Here is a 21818-nt window from a genome sequence, read left to right on the forward strand (position 1 = left end):
GTATTTTACGTCACGTGGTACCAATCCTTTTTCACTATATCTTCGAATTATATAAATGACAACTGCTATTGCAAAATTATATTTCTATATAAAAAAATGTATTAATAAATGAATTATACTGTAATTTTTAATAAAGCAAATTATATAAAATTCAGTAGTTTCAGTGGCACATATTATATTATTGAATTTTTTATTTAAATATGTGGTAACATTGAATTCATGACATGTTCTCTGTATACACATTTAAATTTTCAAAAAATGGAAGATTAAATTAATTTAATTACTATCTTAACTGTATAATTATTATATTATCAAATATAATGATATTTAGAAAATAAATAAATAATGATATTTATTATATTAATGTTGCCAAAATTTAAACGAGTTAGTATCTCTTATATTCGATGTAAATTATTTTACAGACATTAAAAATGCTAATTATGTATTTCATTAACGTTTATTCGCGTTTTAAAAATATAACACGCACATACATATGTATATATGTAAAGTTAATGTTACAATACAATTTTTACAAGTCAACATATCAATAACCGATTATTATAACGTAAATGTACACGTATTGAAGAGACGCAAAATTATTAACTATATGATAATTTATAAGTACATTAACGATGATGTTTACATTTAATGTACAATTATTTGTATTTTTTTATCTGATTTATAAATAATTTATGATTTCATCAAAAAATTTTTATTTTATTAACTTTCTATGTAAATGAAACGAAGCACTATTCATTTCATATATATATGTTCAAGAAGAATAATTACCTTTGATAATGAATATTTTGTTTAAAAAACTCAAAATATAATTTTATATTACTTAAAATTGTTAATATTATGTAATATTTGTCTAATAATCAGCAAATATAAATAATGAGTAACATATCCAAGGTATTATATTTTATATCATATACTATTAAACACTAGTGTGCCAGTTTGTTTGGGAAGCGAATATTGACTTATTTAAAAAATTTTGCATGCTTTAAAGAAATATATAATTTCTCGACATACTTAAATAAATGTCAAACTCAGGCACCATCGGTATGTTTTAAGAAACAAAAGCGTATCAATGTATATAAATCTATACATATTTTTTACAAGTATTTTATCTTCGTTTCGTTTCAGATTTAAATCTAAAATTTGCCTAATGTACGTTAGCCTTAGAACTATAAACAGAGTAAACAATTTATATGAAAAATTACATTATTTTGGATACTACATATTGAACGTAAGAATAAGTAATTTTTATTTTACATTTACCTATGTATTAAAAAATATTTTATTCGCATACTTGATAAATATACTATTATAAAACTATGTTATGATTTAAAAGTACAAAAATGGTTGTACCATTTCAGGGTTATATTATCTGCGTATTTTTAAATAAAAGCACCATATTCAAAACACGGTTTCTATATTGATATCACGTTACAATACTTATTTAAGTGATTTTGATTAACCTTTATTAATCGAATCCTATCAATATTCTACTACACACAACTATCTAATGGTAAAAATAGTCTATAAATTTTCTGCTTGTACAGTTATTTTTTTCAAAAAATATTGAATACTTAAAACGGGCGAACATATTCTTTATAAATAATGCATAATTAAATTAGTCATTTGAAAAATAATACATTTAAATTTGTTCTGTACTATTCACCTTTGTAATTTCCTTGGTACACTAAAATAAAGTTTCTATATTATTCCATTAATTTTTCGCTACTTTACATTTTGGTACCATTGATTACTTTAGTCATAAGTTATAGCATAACTTAATGTTTACAGCAACAGAAACATTGCTTGCAATATATGCATCTATATAACATTTAAACAATTAATTATGAGGTAACTTGTAAAAAAATTATATATATAAAATTAAGAATAAAATAATTATTATTAATAAAAATCATCGAATGAACATTTCAAACAAACTTTTCTGTATAAAGTATGAAAGTACTTTCTGACTATTGTAAATTCTTCAATAAAATATAAAATTCGAATTGGATAATAAAGTATCCTTTAAAACATAGGAACTTATTATTAAGAATGCAAGTAATGATAATGAAAAACTTTTGAAAATAGTTGCAGAAAATGTTATAAATAATCTATGTGATTTCTGTATGTAATTCATGCATAATACATATTCTAATTTATATATAATAATCCATAATCGGATTTAGTTTCTATGTCGTAAGTCGTAACAGATAATTTTATGTTGTAGACAGTGTGAAATCATACCAAAGAAAGGCTACCAAGCATAGCATTACAATCCATATCAGCAAATCACATAGCTGTATGAAAATATTTCTAAACATTTTTAAGGAGATTGCACAACATTTTTGGTCAGAATGAAGAATGCGATTATGACAACACAGGTTATCATTTGGAGTGTAAATTTTCCTCTTCATCGTCGCTGTAGTCATCACTCAAATAGTAATTACTCCGTGAACATTCGTAACGACCAGTCTTTTTCGGTGGCGGACTGTACAAAAGATCATAAGGATTATATATATTAAAAGTGACATAAATAAATAACACTTCCATATTTGTACTTCCACATATTTGTACTTTACTTAAATAAATATTAATATTTGTCAGGAATAAAGAAAAATTAAATGTATTTTTAATAACAAGCATTGGTTAAGTTGTGTATTATAGCTTAAAATTAATGTATTAGACAGTGGGATTGTATACTAACACAACATGCTGCAAATGGGTGGTGTGAAGTATTGAAGGTTTTCATATAGAAGCAGTACAGAATGAAGTGGTGTTGCATGTTAGTCAATGGACTCAAATGCTGTGATGTACCTTGTCTGATCTTCATCATTATTGCTGCTATTACTGCCATTTGGACTGCCATCTCTTTTGGGACTTGCTGGTGGAGATAGTGCTTGCATTAAACGGCCTTTACTTTCATTCCAAATTGTCGACTAGAAATAAAGATAATTAAAATGTACATGAGATAAAAATTCTCCATTTTTATTTTTATTTTATCTTCAGCAATAAATATGCAATACATTGTTTGTAACAAAAACATACATAAAATAAAAAACCACAAAGAAAAAATCAAGTTTTAAAAATAATATTTAAAACAAAATCTTTATTATGAATATTTGTTTTATCTGTAAACGTATTTTATGTAAAGAAATTTAAAAAGTAATCGATTATATGTATTAAACGATTGAAATATTGTTTATTCTTTTGTAATGCATATTTTGCAACGTACTAGTAGTATTGAATACAAGATAATTATCAAAATTATTCCTCCATAAATGCTACCCACCAATCTACCTTCTCTGCCAAATAGTAATAGGAAAGCATCTATAAAATCTCGAGACTTTTCTTCCCATTTGCTTATTATATCCATACGTTTTTCACCAATGTTCTCCATGACACGTTTACCCTTATCTTTCAGATCATCGAATTTATTTTGTAAACGGAATTTCTTTTCCTAGAATTACACATTATGCTACATAAAGTGTTACCATGTATTATATTTAAAAAATGTGGACTTACACTGAGGAAAGAAACATTAAGCTCTTTGGCACTATAACCTCGTGCAAGATTCCTTCTTACATATATATCATAATCTTTAACTATTCTTGCTACAATATCTGACGTTGATACTCCTTCAGTCCTTTGTGTAGCTACAAACATGCCTTTAGCTTTTAATGCTGCATAAACATCTGTGCTATCATCTGTCATATAGGGTATATCATCATGAGCAACGAAGTCAATCTATTTAATTAAATGTTAGACCATTAACAATCTATAAATATCTTTTGAAAAATAAAACTAATAGAATTAATCTTACTTTATGTTTTGTAAGAAACTCATCATCCAATTCCCAAGGAGCATCTCTAACTACTTCATCTACATAACGACAATGCCTTACAGCATCGTATCTTTCAATATCTGTCATGACTGTTCTGCCTTTCTTACTATGTGTTAATTCATCGTTACAAACTGAAATGTAATACAGATTATAAATCCAATAAAAGACAAACTACTTTTCCTAACACTCCATAATTTTTCAAATTTATATATTTAAAAAATAATATTTATATAATATTTACCTCCTACAATAAGGTATACATTAGGGAAAATATTCTTTGCTTGTAAAAGTTGTCTTGCATGTCCTTGATGAAACAGGTCATAGATACCATCTGCGTATACTCTGATTTTTCTTGGTGCTGGATTACAAAATATATTATCATTGTAAATAAAATAGTGATGCTGAATAAACTTTTATTTCAACTAACCTTTGCCATTTTTTGCCATTTTTAATGTAATACATATATTATAATCACATGCATTTCTTTCCGCAAGTGCTTCAGGATCATCACTAAAAGGAGCTTCTTTACAGATTGACTAAAATATACCCAAAAATACATTAGTATCTTAATTAAAATTATAAGGAATACGTAAAATAACAAATATAACTTTAAACAACTAACAAAAATATGTTTGTTTACAAGTATTATTTCTACAATATGAACTGTATGCCATTATTTATATTCTTAACTAAGTAATTACAGTATTCTGCAAGAATTTATTAAAAAAAAAATTACATAAAAAAAGACATTTATGCTAGCATTTCATATTTTATTTTATTATATATAACATGTATAAATAAGATAGTTTCAATTATTAAAGTTACAGTAGAAAAAGTTAATATTTAATTATATCATATTTAATGGTATAAAAATTATTAAAAAAAAAAGTAAACTCACTGGAAGTTCTTTGTGGTAATTTGAAATTTCACTATTATGTTTTTTTAGTGAAATTTGACTTGAATCATTATTCGAATTCCTGTTGGTCCCCCAAGTCATTGTCACCAGCTGTTAATATTATTGAAAAATATATTTTTTACAACAAAATACAAATTAATTTATACATATCACATTATCAAATTTTTCCAATTAAACATTTATCCAAATTCTAATTTTTGTTTGTAACAAAAAAGAAAAATAATTTCTGCAATTATAATAATATTCTACTGTACTAAAATGGATTTATTTTACATTAAAGTGTTAAATATATTTTATTCAATTCTTCATCAGAAAATATGTTTTAGAGTATACGTTAATATAGCTACTCATGAAACATTCCAGTAAGACTATTTAAGGAATGAAATATTCATGTATTATATTAATTTAGATACGTTCATGATCTTGCATCATATGATACCACTATCATGTGTTCTTACTTCTACATAGAAACTATGACATTAAAGACATATTATCTCTGACCGATTAAAGTTAATTTTTCAATGTAATAATGATCTTTTAACATAACATAAGACATAAATTGCGTATCAATTCTGTACAATATCTTAAAGAATAAAATTAGTCCATATGATGTGTAATGCATATTATTCATATTGATATCTTATGTTAAATATGATAATTATACGTTGACACCAATTTAAGTAATGAATGAACAACTTATTAAAAACAAACTATCACATTTGATCATGCCCTAGATTATTTTCGACTGAAACATATTGTACATATTAATACTTACAGGATAAATTGGAGAATCTTCTTTAGAACAGGATGCATTTTCCCCATTTTGAATATCTGAATATGGTGTAGAATTCAGCATAGTTTCTTCTCTAACACGCTTTCTAGACATTTTTTATTGTTTCAGTATCGAATCCATAAAAACCCTATTAAACATAAGCAAATATGTGACACATGTATATAACTGTTTCTAATTAACACATATAAACAAAAATTATATAAAATATTTTATTTAGACTACATAAAACACAGTAATTGATTAAATTGAATGAAATATAAAATGTATAAATTTAGCAAATAGGACATAATAACACATTTATATAGTGCATGGCAATAACAGTAGCAAGTTTAAAAATACTGACATCACTCCATGTAATTTAAAAATGCAAAATTAAAGTTATAATCAAACTGTTTTTAAAAATATCATATGAATTACTTATTTTTCATTACTTTAAACTTAGTATACAAAAATTAACGAACGTTTTACCTAGCCTTTATAAGCTATCTTAAAATTATTGATCAACATGGTTAATACAGATTTAAGATTCCAAATCATTATCGTTATAAAAAATTTGTGAACAGTCGTATAATTTCAAGGAAGCAATGTAAGATACGCTAAATTTTTTTGTAAATTAATCATGTTCGGTATTATTACATGTTAACGTTTGATAAATATTCACTGACATACATTTAGTTCCTGCAAAGCACCTAACATGTCAAAAAATAAAATATGTTCCAAGGTTAAAAAAAGAACAAATGAAACAACATGTAACCCGGATAGTAAACTTGAATACAATATTTACAACGTAATTACAACTGAATTATACAAAAAACATACAAAACTAAGTCACTTGTTCAACCCGGCTTTCTATAATCTACTATCATGTGAATTATTTATTAGACATACATATATATTTTCATTTAAAATTTTCATGAATTCCAATTTAATTGGCTGAACTTTTTCACGCCCTATTTTTTTTTAATATATACCGCACAACTACACTCATAAGTAATAGGATATGACGAAAAATCGAAGTTCCGTTAAAAGTTTGTTTAACTCGTAAGTTTTGCTAGGTAATGGTACGAAATTTTGATAATAAAATTTGTAGGAAAAAATATCTACAAACATTTATACAAATTTTACATTTCATATTATTATTACTACATACTATTTAACAACTGATGCAGCAGACGTCTGCCACGACACTTGCCGTGGAAATTCTGCGCACTGCAAGCGTTTCAATGTGCAATCAGGGGCGGAATAACAGTACTATGCTACCCAAGTAATAATCTAGGAAGTATATATATATATATATATATATATATATATATATATATATATGAGTGTGTATTCTGCATTAGAGAAGTACGGGAATTACGAACGAGGGCAAGAAGCCATACCAATACCTTTATTTAAATTTAGTTTCGTTTTCGTAACAATCGAAAATAAAAGTTCCAAAATATCATGCTCCAGACTGTTTTCCATTGAAATACATTTTAAATTTATTTTTACCTGGAAGATATCTAACAAGATTATTAATTTTAATAAATTTGTTAATTTTATTATTATTATTATTGGAGTTAGTGTGATGGAAAATATTTCGACAACTGCGACACAAAATTTATAATTTTCATTTAATTTTTATTGAAAGTTTGAATATAACATAAAATTATGAAAGTTCGTTGATCGACAACATAATCCGATACAAAAATAATAGATTAATACAATGTACTGGTTTTTTTGAAATTCCCGCGTAAAATATGAACTAGAAAATAGAAGAAGCATGATACGTGGTCTTTTTTGTGGTTTGAAATAACATACTGTTTTAAAACGTACAGCTACGTTGTGTAGACGTCTAGACTGCTGAAGAAAATAAATTAATAATTGCAATATATGGTATCACGATTAATTAAACATTAATTTTACACAGTACAATAATCACTTTTAATGTATAAAATACGTTTAAATTACACCGAATATATACGACTAGATGTTTCACGATAGAATGAGCGCCAGTTACAAAAAGGGGAACACTGATGACGTAATATCGGATGATCAGAACGTCACATACTTGTAATATCACATGCGCACGTATATGTTTTAATTCAGAAGAAATTTATGATGATTAATTGCCTTAATACCTACATATTCAAGATAAAAATGTTAATACACTTTTAGTATTAATACATGCAATTATGTTTAAATAGTAATATGATAGAGGTAATACTTTTACTATTTTGCCGATACATATAATTGAAATTATCATATTATATGAAATTCACGACTGCAGAAATAATACGAATTAAATTAATGGAAATTTCCATATCTATATAATATTTTCTTACAGACCATACTATATGTGTTTACTTTGCCTTAATAATGTATTGATAAAACTATAAATATGAATCATAGTAGAAAGTATATAATTATACTTACATGATTCAAAGTAATGTTCTGTACTTTTATTTTTCTATCAAGTGCTAGTTTATTTCTATAACTAATAATTGTTTGAAAGTTATGACATTAATATTTTGCTTCTAAACGAAATAAGCGCTTGTTTATAAATTAAATAATTGATATGTTCAAATTTATAATAAAAATAAGCATCATTTTCATTTGTCAATTACATATTTATATGAGATAGTGTCGGTTTATTTGACGAGTGAAGTTATATAAATGAGACTAAAAATATGAATGAATACATATCTAAAGAAATAGTTTTGTATGCGGTTCACAAGCTATTTTATTTTTCATCGTACTTAAACACTTTCAATAATATTGATTTAATAACACCACACAACGGATTATAAAAATTTCAGTTACAATTAATATGAAATAGCGAATTCACGCTGATAAAGTCATTTATTATATATAAAATATATCTTACGAAATACAAGAAGATTAAAACAATAACGTGTAATTATAATAAAAATCGATAATAAATCATGTTTTCCTTGTCTTTCATTTAAACCAATAGATTATAAGAAAAAAATTTATTTATGTTGAAATCACTTATTTTTAAAAAAATTAGAAAAAAATTTAAGTATATATATATATATATATATATATATATACATATATATGTGCATAGATTCATATATATTAGAATCACATATAAAAAACGTAAGTTTTTCGGCGAGAAACATGCAATATATTATTTAAATCCTCCATGTTTTAATTTCATTGAATTAAAACTAAATTGTTAGCAAAAATAAATATATATTTAATAATTGTTATAATTTTATTTCGTTAATAGTTAAATGCATGTATATTAAATAAGAAGCAAAATTGAAAACTTAGTTATGCATACAATTTTTTAACGATATACCATCAAAAATTAAATGTTCACGCAATAATGAATATGGTTTCCTTGTCAGCTTCTAACTCTTTTTATACTTGGAAAATTTTACTTTTTTGAAGTATAGAATATATTTATATATGTATGATGTTTAAAGGTAAAGCAGGACAATCAATTAAAAAGCTGAGATTTATTTTAAATAATAATTACTTTAAAATAATCTCTATATAATTATACGAATTATAACTTTACTTTTTCGCACTGATTTTGTTTCAACATTTTTCGTCACAATATATCGCACAAACAGTCCTTCAGTAGCTTCTAATGAAATGTTTACAGCCGCACATTACTTGTATTCATTTCGTAAGTACCTGAATGTACTTTTTATGTTGGTCTTCATGAAATAATTAATGAGGCAGTGCCTACCAAAGATCAATGATAATTACATTAATGTATTTATTTTTAATATCTATATACTTTGATATATATATACATATACAAATGAATATTCAATTATTATTTTCATCACATTTCTATATATATATATATATATATTTATTCATTTATTTATATGGTAATAAAAATTTTTTTTAAGGATTCTGTTGCAAATAGTCGTAATTTTTATAAGGGGATATATTTTGCATTGCAAATTTGCATGCATTAGTAAATATCAGCAATTATTGATTACAAATAAATAGCAACAAGATCAGGAAGTTGTAACACTACTCCACTCAGTCATTATTTTTTAACATCATTGTTCTTAATTCACGTTGTCATTACACAATAATCGGAAGAAACGTAATGCCCAGCATTGTCACCGTTTTCGATCATTTCAGTCATATCCCTTAATTTTACTGTTATTTTTATTTGTAGATGACATAATAACAAAATAAGTGTAAAGTTACAGCTAAATAAGCGTAATAAGTTGATATAAATTAGCTGTAAAATCATAAGGTTAAATACAATTTATATAAAACTGAAAATACATATTTTTTTCGTTTTTGTTTTATAAAACGCATCTCGATAAATTAAAGTTAGCAGAAAATGTAATATACTATACATTGTAATTTATCCAAATCTGAAAATTTTATAGAGCAGTTCATTACGTTTCATGTAAAAGGCATTCGTATACAGTTCTAACTTCAACGCGGTAATATTATTGACATTATTATTAAATAACATTTACTGCACCTAAATTTAATAATAAAAATACCTAAATCACAATATGTTTTGCTATCACGTGATAGCAACGAGTTGGTGTCTTTCCAGTCTATTTTTCGCAGTTTTATCATTCTGCCAAAGAAGTAGATTCAAAATATAGATAATTGGGACGAAGAGATCGCAGTGACAAAAACTTCTTCAACGTCCTCGGAGCAACGCTACAAGAAATTTAGAAATAAAATTTAGAAACGGTACGCAATTTACAAAGCTATAATAAAACGAAATTTAGCATCGTTCGGCTTTCAATGGCGCGAAATATAGTCTTATATAAATTTGATTATGTTAAAGTAAGTCCGTGTATATACATTATTTTGAGATATAATTTTTATGAATGATACGAATGGGAACAAATTGTAGAAATTTCGTCAATGCGAACTCACAAATGACTCAAATAATTTCATATCGTTAGTTTTATGTGCAACGTATCACAATTTGTCGAGTGAGAAGCACAAGTTTTATCTTATATAATTTGCAACAATTCCAAATAGTAAAAAATGAGATTGCTATTGTATCAAATTAATGAAATACAATTAACAAATATGCAAAATATATCAATTACGTACAGGTGTGTCTGTTCATACTTAGGCTGGCGTATGTTCCATAGGTATAATGTAGCTACCTAAAATTTGTGATTTCTCCATAAATTTTATTAAAGCAAATGTTTTTTTATCGTTTTATATTAAGGTGTTAAAGTTCTGGGGTAAAAGCAAATGGCTAATTAGTAGGCTATGCACTAAGTGCCTCATGCAACGCTTGCTGTTGATCTGCTGTCAATGCATTTATACATGCTTGGAACATAGACTCGTTGTTCTGAAACAAATAAAGTAAATAATTACTGCTTAGAACATCAAAGCACAATATGAAAGACAAATATTAACGTTTCTTATATTAATATTATTATACCTGTATTTGTCTAACAATACTAAGAATTCTACCCATGACAGGATTATCTATAGGTACTGCATCTTTAAAAAGCGCTTCTGCAAAGTAACTTATTAATCGAGGTAGATTAGCATTATTTGGTCCTAAAACTGTTACATGATTTGCTTCGATCAAATCACACAGATATCCATAAACGTGAGGTGCTTCATCTTCATCTTCTACCACTGGTAGCCAAGAAAGCCTATGTTTAAATAAATTATATGAAATATGAAGAATTATATAATTATTATGTAATAATAATTAATTGGAGATTTAGTACATAATAGATTAAGAATTTACCAATGAGGAAGTATTTCATCCACGTTGATTGCCTTATTATTATATTTAAGAATTTTTGTTACTGCAGAAATAGCGTTTTCAGTGGGATTAACATTTTCTGGTGATCTAGATTCTGGATCGTTTATAACTTCCATTAACCTAGGTAACGCTTCGGCACATGCCTGAGCAAATGCTTCTCCTCCATATTGCCCCAAAACGCCGCAACCATAAGCTGCAGCCTGCCTTACTTCAGCCGACTTGTCTGATACATATTGTATCATTGGTCGCAAAAAATATTCTTGATATTTTGCACATTCAGGTCCGCCAAACTCTATTACATCATCGAAAACGCATAAAGCCCACTGGTGATCTGACCAGGACCTTTCAGGACTTAATAGTTTAACAAAATGTCCACAAATTTGATCGAAGTAAGGGAAAAATGAAGATTTGTGAGTAATAAACAAAGCATGTAAAATATCTCCTATTTTACTTAATGTATATACATCTTCGTTATCTTCATCAGCAAGTTGTTCTTCAACAACCTACAATTTAAGTTAAAAATTCTTATTCAATAATACTTATAATACACTTATTCACATAAAATCAGTGTTGTGTAAAATCTTACTTCATCGTAATCTTCATCTTTACGCTTTTCCAACCTAGCTACTGCTCTTTCGAAATGTTTATTAAGTAACTTATCTAATATACGTAACAGTTCTGCCATAGGTTGTGATCCTAAACAACCTGCACCAAGTGTTTCAATACACTTAGCCAATGAATATAATAATTCTAGCAAAACTTCAGATTCGGGTTCAGTATCAATTGCTTTCAACAGATCGGGGCAGATATACGCCCACATACCTTCAAGGTATTGCGGACCTGTAGCCAAATTATTGGATATTGTAGTTAAATGTTTTTATAGTGTAATAAAAATAATATAATATATATTGCAATTAATTAACCTTTAATTTTTGCACAGTCAAGAAGATACGGTAAACTTGCAGCAGCCGCTGTTCTAACACCATCATGAAAATAAAATTTTAACATAGGAACCATTAGCTGCACTACTTCTTCGGCATAGTCTGCAAAACCTTCTTTTAATTCTCGTGCATAGCAAACTAACATTTCACAGGCAGAAGCCTTATCTTCTAAACCAGCTGTTTTGATGCCAAAGTTTTGTTGTTCTCCAAGAGAAATAAATTCCCAATCAAAATCATCTATACCTTCCATATCTTCATTATCTAATAAAGCAACTTCTGGTTTCATAGCTGCTGTACGCAAAACTGGACCCATTACCAACGGTAAATATTGTTCAAATTGTTTTCCTAAAACAGATTAAATCATTATTTTTTTTAAATAAAGTACAATTTGAATGCTATAGAATATACAGGATTTAAGTATGCACCAAGAATTTTACAAATTCGAGCCCAAGCAGATATGAGATAACTTGTTTGTGGATCATCATCTGGAAGATTTCCTTCTGAATGAGTTTTTAACAACATATCCATAACTTCACTGGCGTCTGCAATAAACTATATAATCGCAAAAAGATATACAATCATTATAATGAAATATCTAACTAAAATTTCTAGAAAAAATATAATGAAATCTAATTATTACTTTGTTAATTGTTACAATTTATAGTAAATAATAGTGATAATATACCTTTTCAGGTCCAACTGCAAGTCCTATAAGACTCACACATTCAATTGTTTTACCACGCAATATTTTGTGTTCTTGCTGATTCGCATTCTGTATAATATATTTTAGACATGGCATAAGTCTATCATAATATGTTACAAACTGTTCTTCGCATGTATCGGCTACTGAGGCAATAGTTGTAACTACCTGCAAAAGAAATATTAGCTCATGATTACTTTATTATTATATTATTATTGTTTCTATTATTTAATATTTTGTTTCTATTCAATCTACATTATCCTTAAGCAAGTATGTGTAATTGGTGTACATACTTGTTCCAACACAAGTTTAGTGCCTTTTTCAACTAACTCTTGAAATTTAGCCGTAAGTATTGATTCCAATTTAGCCATAATCGCATCTAAATACGGTGTTAGGATATTTTTTGGACAATCTTCACTGAAATTTACAAGTGCTGCACCCGCATGAGCTTGAACTCTTGGATTTGCATTATCATCCAAGACCATCAGTAAACCAGGAATAACTTTGTCATGAAATTTTTTTTCAAATATAGGTGCAAAATCGGACGACATTTGTCCTATTGCATTACAAGCCGCATATCTTACACGAGGATGCTAAAAAAATTCAATTAACAATAAAAAACATGTCAAGTGTAACTAACTAGACATAATGCAATTTTATACGTAACTTGTATGTTCCAAAACCATGATTGCTTAGTATAAAATACATAATAAACAATTTTCAGGAACCCCAAAAGATGTATTTAATGCATATTATCAGAACGATAACATGAATAAATATCAATACCTTTGTTTTACTCTACCATGAATGTAACGCTATTATATTCGTACCTGAATATAACTGCTGACTCATTCATGGTTTCTGAATTAATTTATGTATAAATAGTTAAACTTACAGGATCCTGCAAATACTGTATGACTCCTTCCATAATTTGAGGTAACATTGTTTCCATCTGTTTATGACAACCTTCACCAACAGCTGATATTGCCATAAGAGCAGCATGCCTAAATATGAGCACTTTATAAATATACGCTAAGATTTTGTAGGTTGTTTATAGAAACTATGTATATGCATAAATACAAGACGTTAATAGATATATGAATGCATAAATGTAAGTTCCGAAACTATGACAATAATAATGTGATATTATTGTCAACTCTCTTATTGAAAAACACCTGCCAAGGTCTCAAACTTCTAATTATCAAAACGATAGCTAGAATAGAGAAAAACTTGACAGTTATTCTATCACAGATATAACCCAATCATTTGCATTGAAGCATATAATTGCTAACATTTCTGTGACGTGACGATAGTCCATGCCAGAATAACATAAAATACCAAACAAATATTTACCTATATTTCCAATCGCTGTTATTTAGCATTGAAGGAATATTCTGTACAATCTGCGGTAACATTGTTTTACCACCTAAACCACACGCTAATCTGTCTAAAGCACTTTCGGCAACAACATTGTTACTATCATTATCATCATCAACAATTTCGTCAGAAAAACTCCACTTCTCGTCTTCTTCTATGTCTGTCATCATTTTTAATACCAATGGTACAAGAGATGCGATATATTTTCCGCCAACTTTACGTACCATCGCGGGAGCAGTTTCTGCTAAAGTTACTAATACTTCCAATGCTAATTGTCTCCATGGATCAGTCACTTCTTCATTAGAAAATATTTTCATACACATTTCCATTATAGTTTCTAATTGTAATCTTAAGAACTTAGGTGTTGATTCTGCCAAATCGATTAAAACTTTTAATAGAGCATCATCTTCCTGTTTTTCTACTGATTGAGCAATTACTTGTACAATAGCTGGCAATAATTCTGAGAAATGTTTTTGTATATTTTCTTCTTTATCATGTAAAATAATAAAAGCACCAATTGCTCTTACTGCTTGAAATCTGACCTACACAACAAACATTATTACTATAATAATAATATGTAACTTAAACAGTACAATTATGCAGAGTATCCCAAACGTAAATGACCAAATTTCACTAGTATAATATATAAGTAGAAATAAGAAAAAGATGTTATACACACATAGGCTTTTAATAAATAACACAAAAAGGTTTATTTATGGTTTCATTTCAAAATGTGTAACTCGTTTTAGCTCAATAAATGCATCATTAATTTATTGAATCAGTTTTTATCACAAATAGATTTCAGTATAATATTTACAATTATTCACAATTGAAAATGAAATGATATAAAATGCTAAAGTTTCACAAACCAAACAAATTTTTATGTCGAATTCATCTTTCCTAAAATGTCTGTCTAATCATTCTTTAGTCTAACAAGTCTTGTATTCTATGCAAAACACTGATCAAATTAAAATTACATTCATTAATAATAAAAAAGTGAAACTTTTAAGAGTCCAGTAACAAGATAACAAAAAAATTCCTACCAATATATCATTTTCAAGTAGTAAACATTTCCGCGAAAAGCATATTTGATAAAAATGCTGGTCTATTTTTTAACCGACTTCGAAAAAGGAGGAGGTTACTCAATTCGATCAGTATATATATATATATATATATATATATTTTTATATTAGTGTATTAGCAGCAAACCTGTTATTGTCTGTCAGTGTTACATTATTTTAATAACATTTTTAAATATCATTTGTAAATCTAAATGCACATAACAATTTTTTGTTTCTATCAATAAAATATACTAATGAAGTTTGATCATTTACTAACCTTAGAAGTTTCCAAATAGAGGTATATACAATAAAGTCTTAATTATCCAAAGTGAAATGGACCAAGCTTACAATAGGCAATTCAAAGTTTGGATAATATAGAAAAAAATTTCATATAGAATAATTCTTTTATTAACTAGTCGAAACAGTGGCACTAAAGATACAAGGCAACAAAAACAATATGAGGTGATCAAGTACATCTTTGAGTTAAATAAAGAGAAAATCACTCTATACTTTGTCAACTCTTTGAAATTCACGATAGTATTCTTTGTCATGAAACAGGAGTAGCTATAAGATTGTCGTCCAATATAAAGTTCATGTTCAAATAATATGGAACCTCGTATTTAAATTTTCAAGACTTCATTGTTTATATGTTAATCAATTTATAACATTAACATTTCACCATTTTATTATATTAATTGACATCAAGTGCAAGTTATTGCATATGTAAATGCATTAAATGCATTACAAGAAAATACTGAATTTATACGGTTTACAAAAGAAATATTGACATATTTGTCTCTATGTTAGAATCAATAAATTATTCCTACATATTGAATATTTGTAAAACACAGATAAAAATTTAATTCAAATAAAATAATCCTATTAAATAACCAAAAAATATTCTATCGTTTATTAGACTAACGAATGAAAGTGCAAAAATTGGCAAAATAACATATTCTTATGAAAACAGACTTCATTATATTTGACAATTCATTTTGTGACTTTATTATTTTTTCTATTGTATAATAATGCTATAGATATTTTTCATATAAAGTTGTGTGAACATAGCCTCAAAATTTATGGAAAATATATCTTCGACAACCTCTTAATTATTAATATTTTGTTGTATAGTTTTGTATTATGGAATTTATATTACTTTATTGCAGAGGTGTCAGTCCAACTTTGTCATCATCTGTTAGACAGATTGTGTTGCGCATGAACAAATATTAGCCATGAGAAAAAAAGATTGCATTTTTATTCACAAGACATAGCTGCTTTGCTTAGAGTTTTCATGTTTTCTGTATATTAAACTGCGCAGAATGCGATTACAATGATGATTTATACTTAGTTTATTAGTTCGAAACAATTTATGCTCTACAATAAAGGTATGAATGATCCTAGAATATGTACTTTCTGCATACTTTAATTCGAAATTGGCGTAATTTTACATGAAATGCATTTATAACCTTATTATTTGATAGAAAAAGGTTGTCTCATATAATGGCATCTATATTGATGAGTAAAGGTTATTATGTAATTGAACTATCTCATTTTCTTTTGCTAAAACGAAAAATAATAGAACTTTCTTGGTTATCTAATACATTTAATAATATATATAAATTAAAATCATCGACTTATTATTTTTAGATATTAAAAGCCGTAATTTAGTGCTAAGTGTTAACTAATTTTTGTATGCCCCGTATCTGTCCGTAATTTAAAACTTCACAAGTCACAGTCATCAGAAGGCATTTTTTTTTATAGGACGATTCTGTGACGAGAAACTTAACTACTCGAATCTCGTGTATCCATATCTTCCAAATTAAATAATGAAAATATAAAAAACCTTTATACAGGGTGTTACCTGTAACGCTACTCACGATTTTTCTCCCACTTGCAGCCACCTTACGAAAAAAAGTTTGGAACAATATTTGCAGGGTATGAGAAGTGCACAATAGATATTAGTAAAGCAAATTTTGAAAACAATTTGTTTTCTTCGCAAAGTCAAGGTCACCTTGGGTTTTTTAAATAGGAACATACATTTTTATTTATTCATAGCTTTAGAGGATATCGAGACGAATTCAAAACATATATTACATATTTTTATTAACATGTTACTCGATTTACAGAAATGGAAATGTGAATTACTTAGCTTTTGACTTTGGTAGTGTAACCATTATTTGGTTCCAAAGAGATTACTGAATGTAAACACGCGACTAGAATGTAAGAAAAATACACTTTATTTAATTACATGTTCAAAATGTATGCCGCCTTCCATCGCGTAATATTTCGGCCTTTTACTTCACATTTCCATTTCTGTAAACCGAGTAATATGTTAATAAAAATATGTACTATATGTTTTGAATTCGTCTCGATATCCTCTAAAGCTTTGAATAAATAAAAATGTATGTTCCTATTTAAAAAACCCAAGGTGACCTTGACTTTGCGAAGAAAACAAATTGTTTTCAAAATTTGCTTTACTAATATCTATTGTGCACTTCATACCTTGCAAATATTGTTCCAAACTTTTTTTCGTAAGGTGGTTGCAAGTGGGAGAAAAATGGTGAGTAGTGTTACAGGTAACATCCTGTATTTAAATATCAAATTTTGTTATATTACCTCATAATTTGAAGAATCCATAACCGATTGTTGTAGCATTTGCTTGATAAGATCCAGATAATTAGCCTGTTGATTTCCAAATACACCAGGGACGGATCTACATGTTTATAAATATTTATATATATTACAAGTATTAAAATTCAGTAGAGCTTATTTATATACCTATGTGTTCGTAATTGATACAAAATATGCTATATATCTTATTAACTTACGTAAACATTCGAAGTGCACTTTCTTTTAGTGCTGGTAAGGGACTATTTGCACATTGAAATAGGAACTGCAAAAATTCTGGCCACTGATTATTACCATCTTCATCAATTAAATTTCGTGCGACTTCGGCTGCAACCTCACATACTTTACGTCGAATAGTTTTAGTTTGTTCATTTTGAACAGATAATAAAATTTGTTCTTTTAACTGTGCTTGTGCTTCCGGTGGAATCTAAAAGCAATAGTAATGCAATAAATGTATTTTTATAACTACAATATTGTAGAAGATACTTTTTTGCTATATAGCATGCTTTAATTTTATTAGCATTTCAGTCTTTCATTATGTTATGATTGAAATAAATTTGTAGTATTTTATAATAAATAACAGTGCACATATTATTTAAATAATCCTTTTTAATCTCTAGGTTACGGAATTTAATGAAACATCAACTAATTTATCCTGCGTGAAAAAATGTAAATATAATATACTTTCTTCTTAACAGTTACATATATAGTGGTACTTATTAAAAGTTGCTGAGTCAAATAATAAGTTACATTTAACTTATTTAACAAGGCAATGAATATACTTATTTATAAAATGCAATTTATTATATGAAATTCTAACACGTAGATTTCATTTTTGTTATATACATAATTACATAATGTAGTTTGATTTTCATTACCACAAAAATATACTGATATTATAATATGTAGTATGTAATAAATATATTTTAGTTTAAAAAAATTTAAATACATTATGTTACGAACCACATAAAAACATAAAATGTATAACGTACAGAACAGATTACTTTGCCATTAGCAATATTTGTTGTTATAAACTATAATAAAAGTGTTATATGATTTGAAATTATATAGTGTTGTGCTTGGCATTTAACTACATCTGGATAAAACAATTGTTATTCACTTAAAATAACTAAAATGAACTTGTTAAAAAGATACTGATTCATAAATTTCATAAAGAAATAAATAGATAATGAAAAAAGAACTAGACAAAATATTATTTATCAGAAACTTATGACACACGAATTACAGATAATGTAATTGAAGAAATTATTGAGTTTCAATAACTTTATGAAGGAAAAGAGAACATATTGAAAATGAAAAAATGTAAATATTAGTAGAAGTCCAAACTCTAGGTATATAAAGGAACATGAGCTTTTGAACAATTTTCCACCCAGCACAGGAATGCAAAATGATCCATTTGAAGGTATCATAAACAGTATTTTGTTTGATATACAAGGACTTTGTTATTCACTGTTACTATCAGAAACTAATAGTACTTAATCATAAGATATTATCTCTACAGAGTCATACTAGTTGTAATATAGCAGAAAATAGGAAAGCAAAGATTCAATGTAACTATTTTCAATCTGTTAGAAAGAATAGATTTAAATATTACATCATATATATTTGTTAACTGTAATATATTTTAAAGGGAGATAAAACAGTATGTATTGGCTGATGTTCATCATATTTGATAAATAATAATTAAAAAAGAAACATTATTCGTACTCATGAATTACATTAATATATAAATGAATTTACCAAAAATTAATTTATACTAGTGATAACTAAAGTGTGATCTAAATGTAATTCAGTTCTTATAAGCCAGATTTAAAATCACACTCTGATATGTTAAACAAAATTTAATCACTTATCTATCAACATTGACAATATTTAATTTTTGTGAGATCATTAAGATCTGTTTTTTTTTATAAATTTTTTGTTGTATTTAAGTCAAAGCAAAGTTAATAAAAGAAGTCGAATTGAAAATCATGACGAAGTAACTTTTCCACTAACTTCTGTATTCTAAAAATCAAAGTCAACTAAAGGAATAATTACTTTAGGGTAAAAGTCCATGAACTCTGAGGAAAAGAGTCGACGCAATAGGACAGCAGCCATAGCACGCATCTCTTCTGAAAGGGTGGCATTGCATAATAAGGCCAACAGAAACGTCACCTTGCTATCCACTGGAAGATTGTTGTATGCCTCCTAAAATATAAAAATATGTATGTTAAAATTTAATTCATTCTAAGAAATATTTGGCACTTTATATAATTTATCAATTTGAATAGTAATATTTGTATTTTTAGTATATAATTAATATAAAATTTTAATTAAAATCAGATTGAAATCAAAATTATATATCTAATATTCCTATTAAAACATTTCAAAAATGATTAAATTTTTACATTCAGTAAACACACATTTCAGTAAACACTAAAAATGGTTAATAAAAAACAGAGCACATGGTATCTGACAATGACATATAATCATAGATATTATTAGTATTTTATTACAATATTCATAAAAAGTACAAAATACAAATAAAAAAATATATAAACAATAATTTTAGAAACAATAATATAGTGAATTAAACAAAATTTGAATAAATTTATATAAGTTTTGCTACAAAATTTGGAACGGGATCAGAAATGCCGGAAACCCCCCGAATACCGTTGCATGTAGGCGGGAAAGTGAAATACACAAATTATCAATCTTGCTAAGCAGTTATGCTATATATAATATTTCATTTAAAGATAACTTATTTTATTTTTTACGATTAACAAAAGTGCGTAAGAAATACGAATAATTACACAATAACTTTGAACAAATTTAAATTTACAATTAAAAGAGTAGTTTGAAATTTTATTTCAAAGAAGATTGGCGGGGTGCATACTCTCACGCGACACCATTTTGGATCTTATTAGGTTGTTCTAAACACTTGTCAGTAATCAACGCAATTATCAACTAAATTGATCCTAAAATTAATTGAATTAATATTGTGCGATAATACTTTACACTAATATGCAAAGAAGAATCATTATTTAACAGTAACAATCACCGAATAGTATCCACATGCGAATTCTGACAACACGTTGGCAACGTGCTCCAAAAGTGAAGCATCTTTTTCTTAACAAGATTTATGTTTTTTTCACCAATTAATAAATACAAAATGTGTGTACGAAAATTGAATAAGATATACGCACCTCTGCTTGTGTTCTGGCATCATTATCCGTACTAATAAGAGTGTGTAAAAGTTGTTGAAACTGCTCAAGGTCTGCCGCCATTGTCGCCGAACGAATGAACCTACAGCGCACACTCCTGAAAAGTGATCGTCAATTTATAGTACCAAGTTGAATTCGTAAAATATTCCTAGATTTTTTATTACCAACTTCACAATGATATCTCAGTTGAAGATAAGCCTTTGCATCGTTAGATACAAGTTTATAATTTCTTGAAAATTAGTATATATTTTCAACATATAAGAGAATATTACCTTAGATGACGAATTCTTGTTTTTTTTTTGCTCATATCAATTTTGTTTACACTTTGTAGTCTATGTTTTACAATACTCATGCGCTTTTACAATGATCATGATGCTGAAAAGCATACACACAGCAAATAGAAAGGTTCATGATTTTTAATTTTTATTGATCGCAGTATATTATACTTTTTGATATTCATAGACTAAGTTTCCATCGAGGGTTCAAATCGGGTCAGAGTCGGGTTAGAGTCGGGTTGAGGCGAGCGCTGTTACGGTGGAAACACCAAAGTTTTAGTTCAATTGAGGTTCGGTGGAAACG

General features: G+C 27.1%; 2 protein-coding genes and 1 non-coding gene across 12 annotated transcripts; all 3 read right to left on the reverse strand.

Moving 5' to 3' along the window:
* Window positions 1-906: 906 nt before the first annotated feature.
* LOC100881693 (putative choline-phosphate cytidylyltransferase) lies at window positions 907-7762 on the reverse strand. Of its 8 annotated transcripts, none has more exons than XR_001097200.2 (10): window positions 6719-6856; window positions 5551-5695; window positions 4758-4865; window positions 4287-4395; window positions 4101-4217; window positions 3839-3990; window positions 3541-3762; window positions 3308-3475; window positions 2723-2954; window positions 907-2506 (listed from the first exon to the last, which is right to left on the reverse strand). XR_001097200.2 is itself a non-coding variant. In XM_012295154.2 (10 exons), exons 2-10 carry the CDS (start codon window positions 5659-5661, stop codon window positions 2404-2406), a joined length of 1212 nt encoding a protein of 403 aa, XP_012150544.1. In that variant the 5' UTR covers window positions 5662-5695; window positions 7387-7762; the 3' UTR covers window positions 907-2403. The 8 variants fall into 8 exon arrangements, 7 of the variants coding, with proteins under 7 accessions (XP_012150544.1, XP_003707536.1, XP_012150543.1 ...); XM_012295154.2 differs by lacking the exon at window positions 6719-6856 and adding an exon at window positions 7387-7762 and having other exon boundaries at window positions 2833-2954; XM_003707488.3 differs by having other exon boundaries at window positions 2833-2954.
* Window positions 7763-9023: 1261 nt separating this feature from the next.
* Window positions 9024-21336, reverse strand: Karybeta3 (karyopherin beta 3). Of its 3 annotated transcripts, none has more exons than XR_013039726.1 (15): window positions 21222-21336; window positions 20074-20223; window positions 18216-18442; window positions 18004-18100; window positions 14303-14868; window positions 13845-13953; window positions 13243-13542; window positions 12935-13117; window positions 12675-12801; window positions 12232-12594; window positions 11895-12148; window positions 11291-11811; window positions 10973-11192; window positions 10633-10879; window positions 9024-9270 (listed from the first exon to the last, which is right to left on the reverse strand). XR_013039726.1 is itself a non-coding variant. In XM_012295150.2 (14 exons), the coding sequence occupies exons 1-14, from the start codon at window positions 21300-21302 to the stop codon at window positions 10796-10798; spliced, it is 3282 nt and encodes a 1093-aa protein (XP_012150540.2). In that variant the 5' UTR covers window positions 21303-21336; the 3' UTR covers window positions 9024-10795. The 3 variants fall into 3 exon arrangements, 1 of the variants encoding a protein (XP_012150540.2); XR_001097198.2 differs by having other exon boundaries at window positions 9024-10227; XM_012295150.2 differs by having other exon boundaries at window positions 9024-10879.
* Window positions 17074-17204, reverse strand: LOC143265329 (small Cajal body-specific RNA 8). The gene has a single exon (XR_013039754.1).
* Window positions 21337-21818: the final 482 nt, after the last annotated feature.

This window comes from Megachile rotundata, chromosome 10 (assembly GCF_050947335.1).
Source record: "Megachile rotundata isolate GNS110a chromosome 10, iyMegRotu1, whole genome shotgun sequence".
Classification (NCBI taxonomy): Eukaryota; Metazoa; Arthropoda; class Insecta; order Hymenoptera; family Megachilidae; genus Megachile; species Megachile rotundata.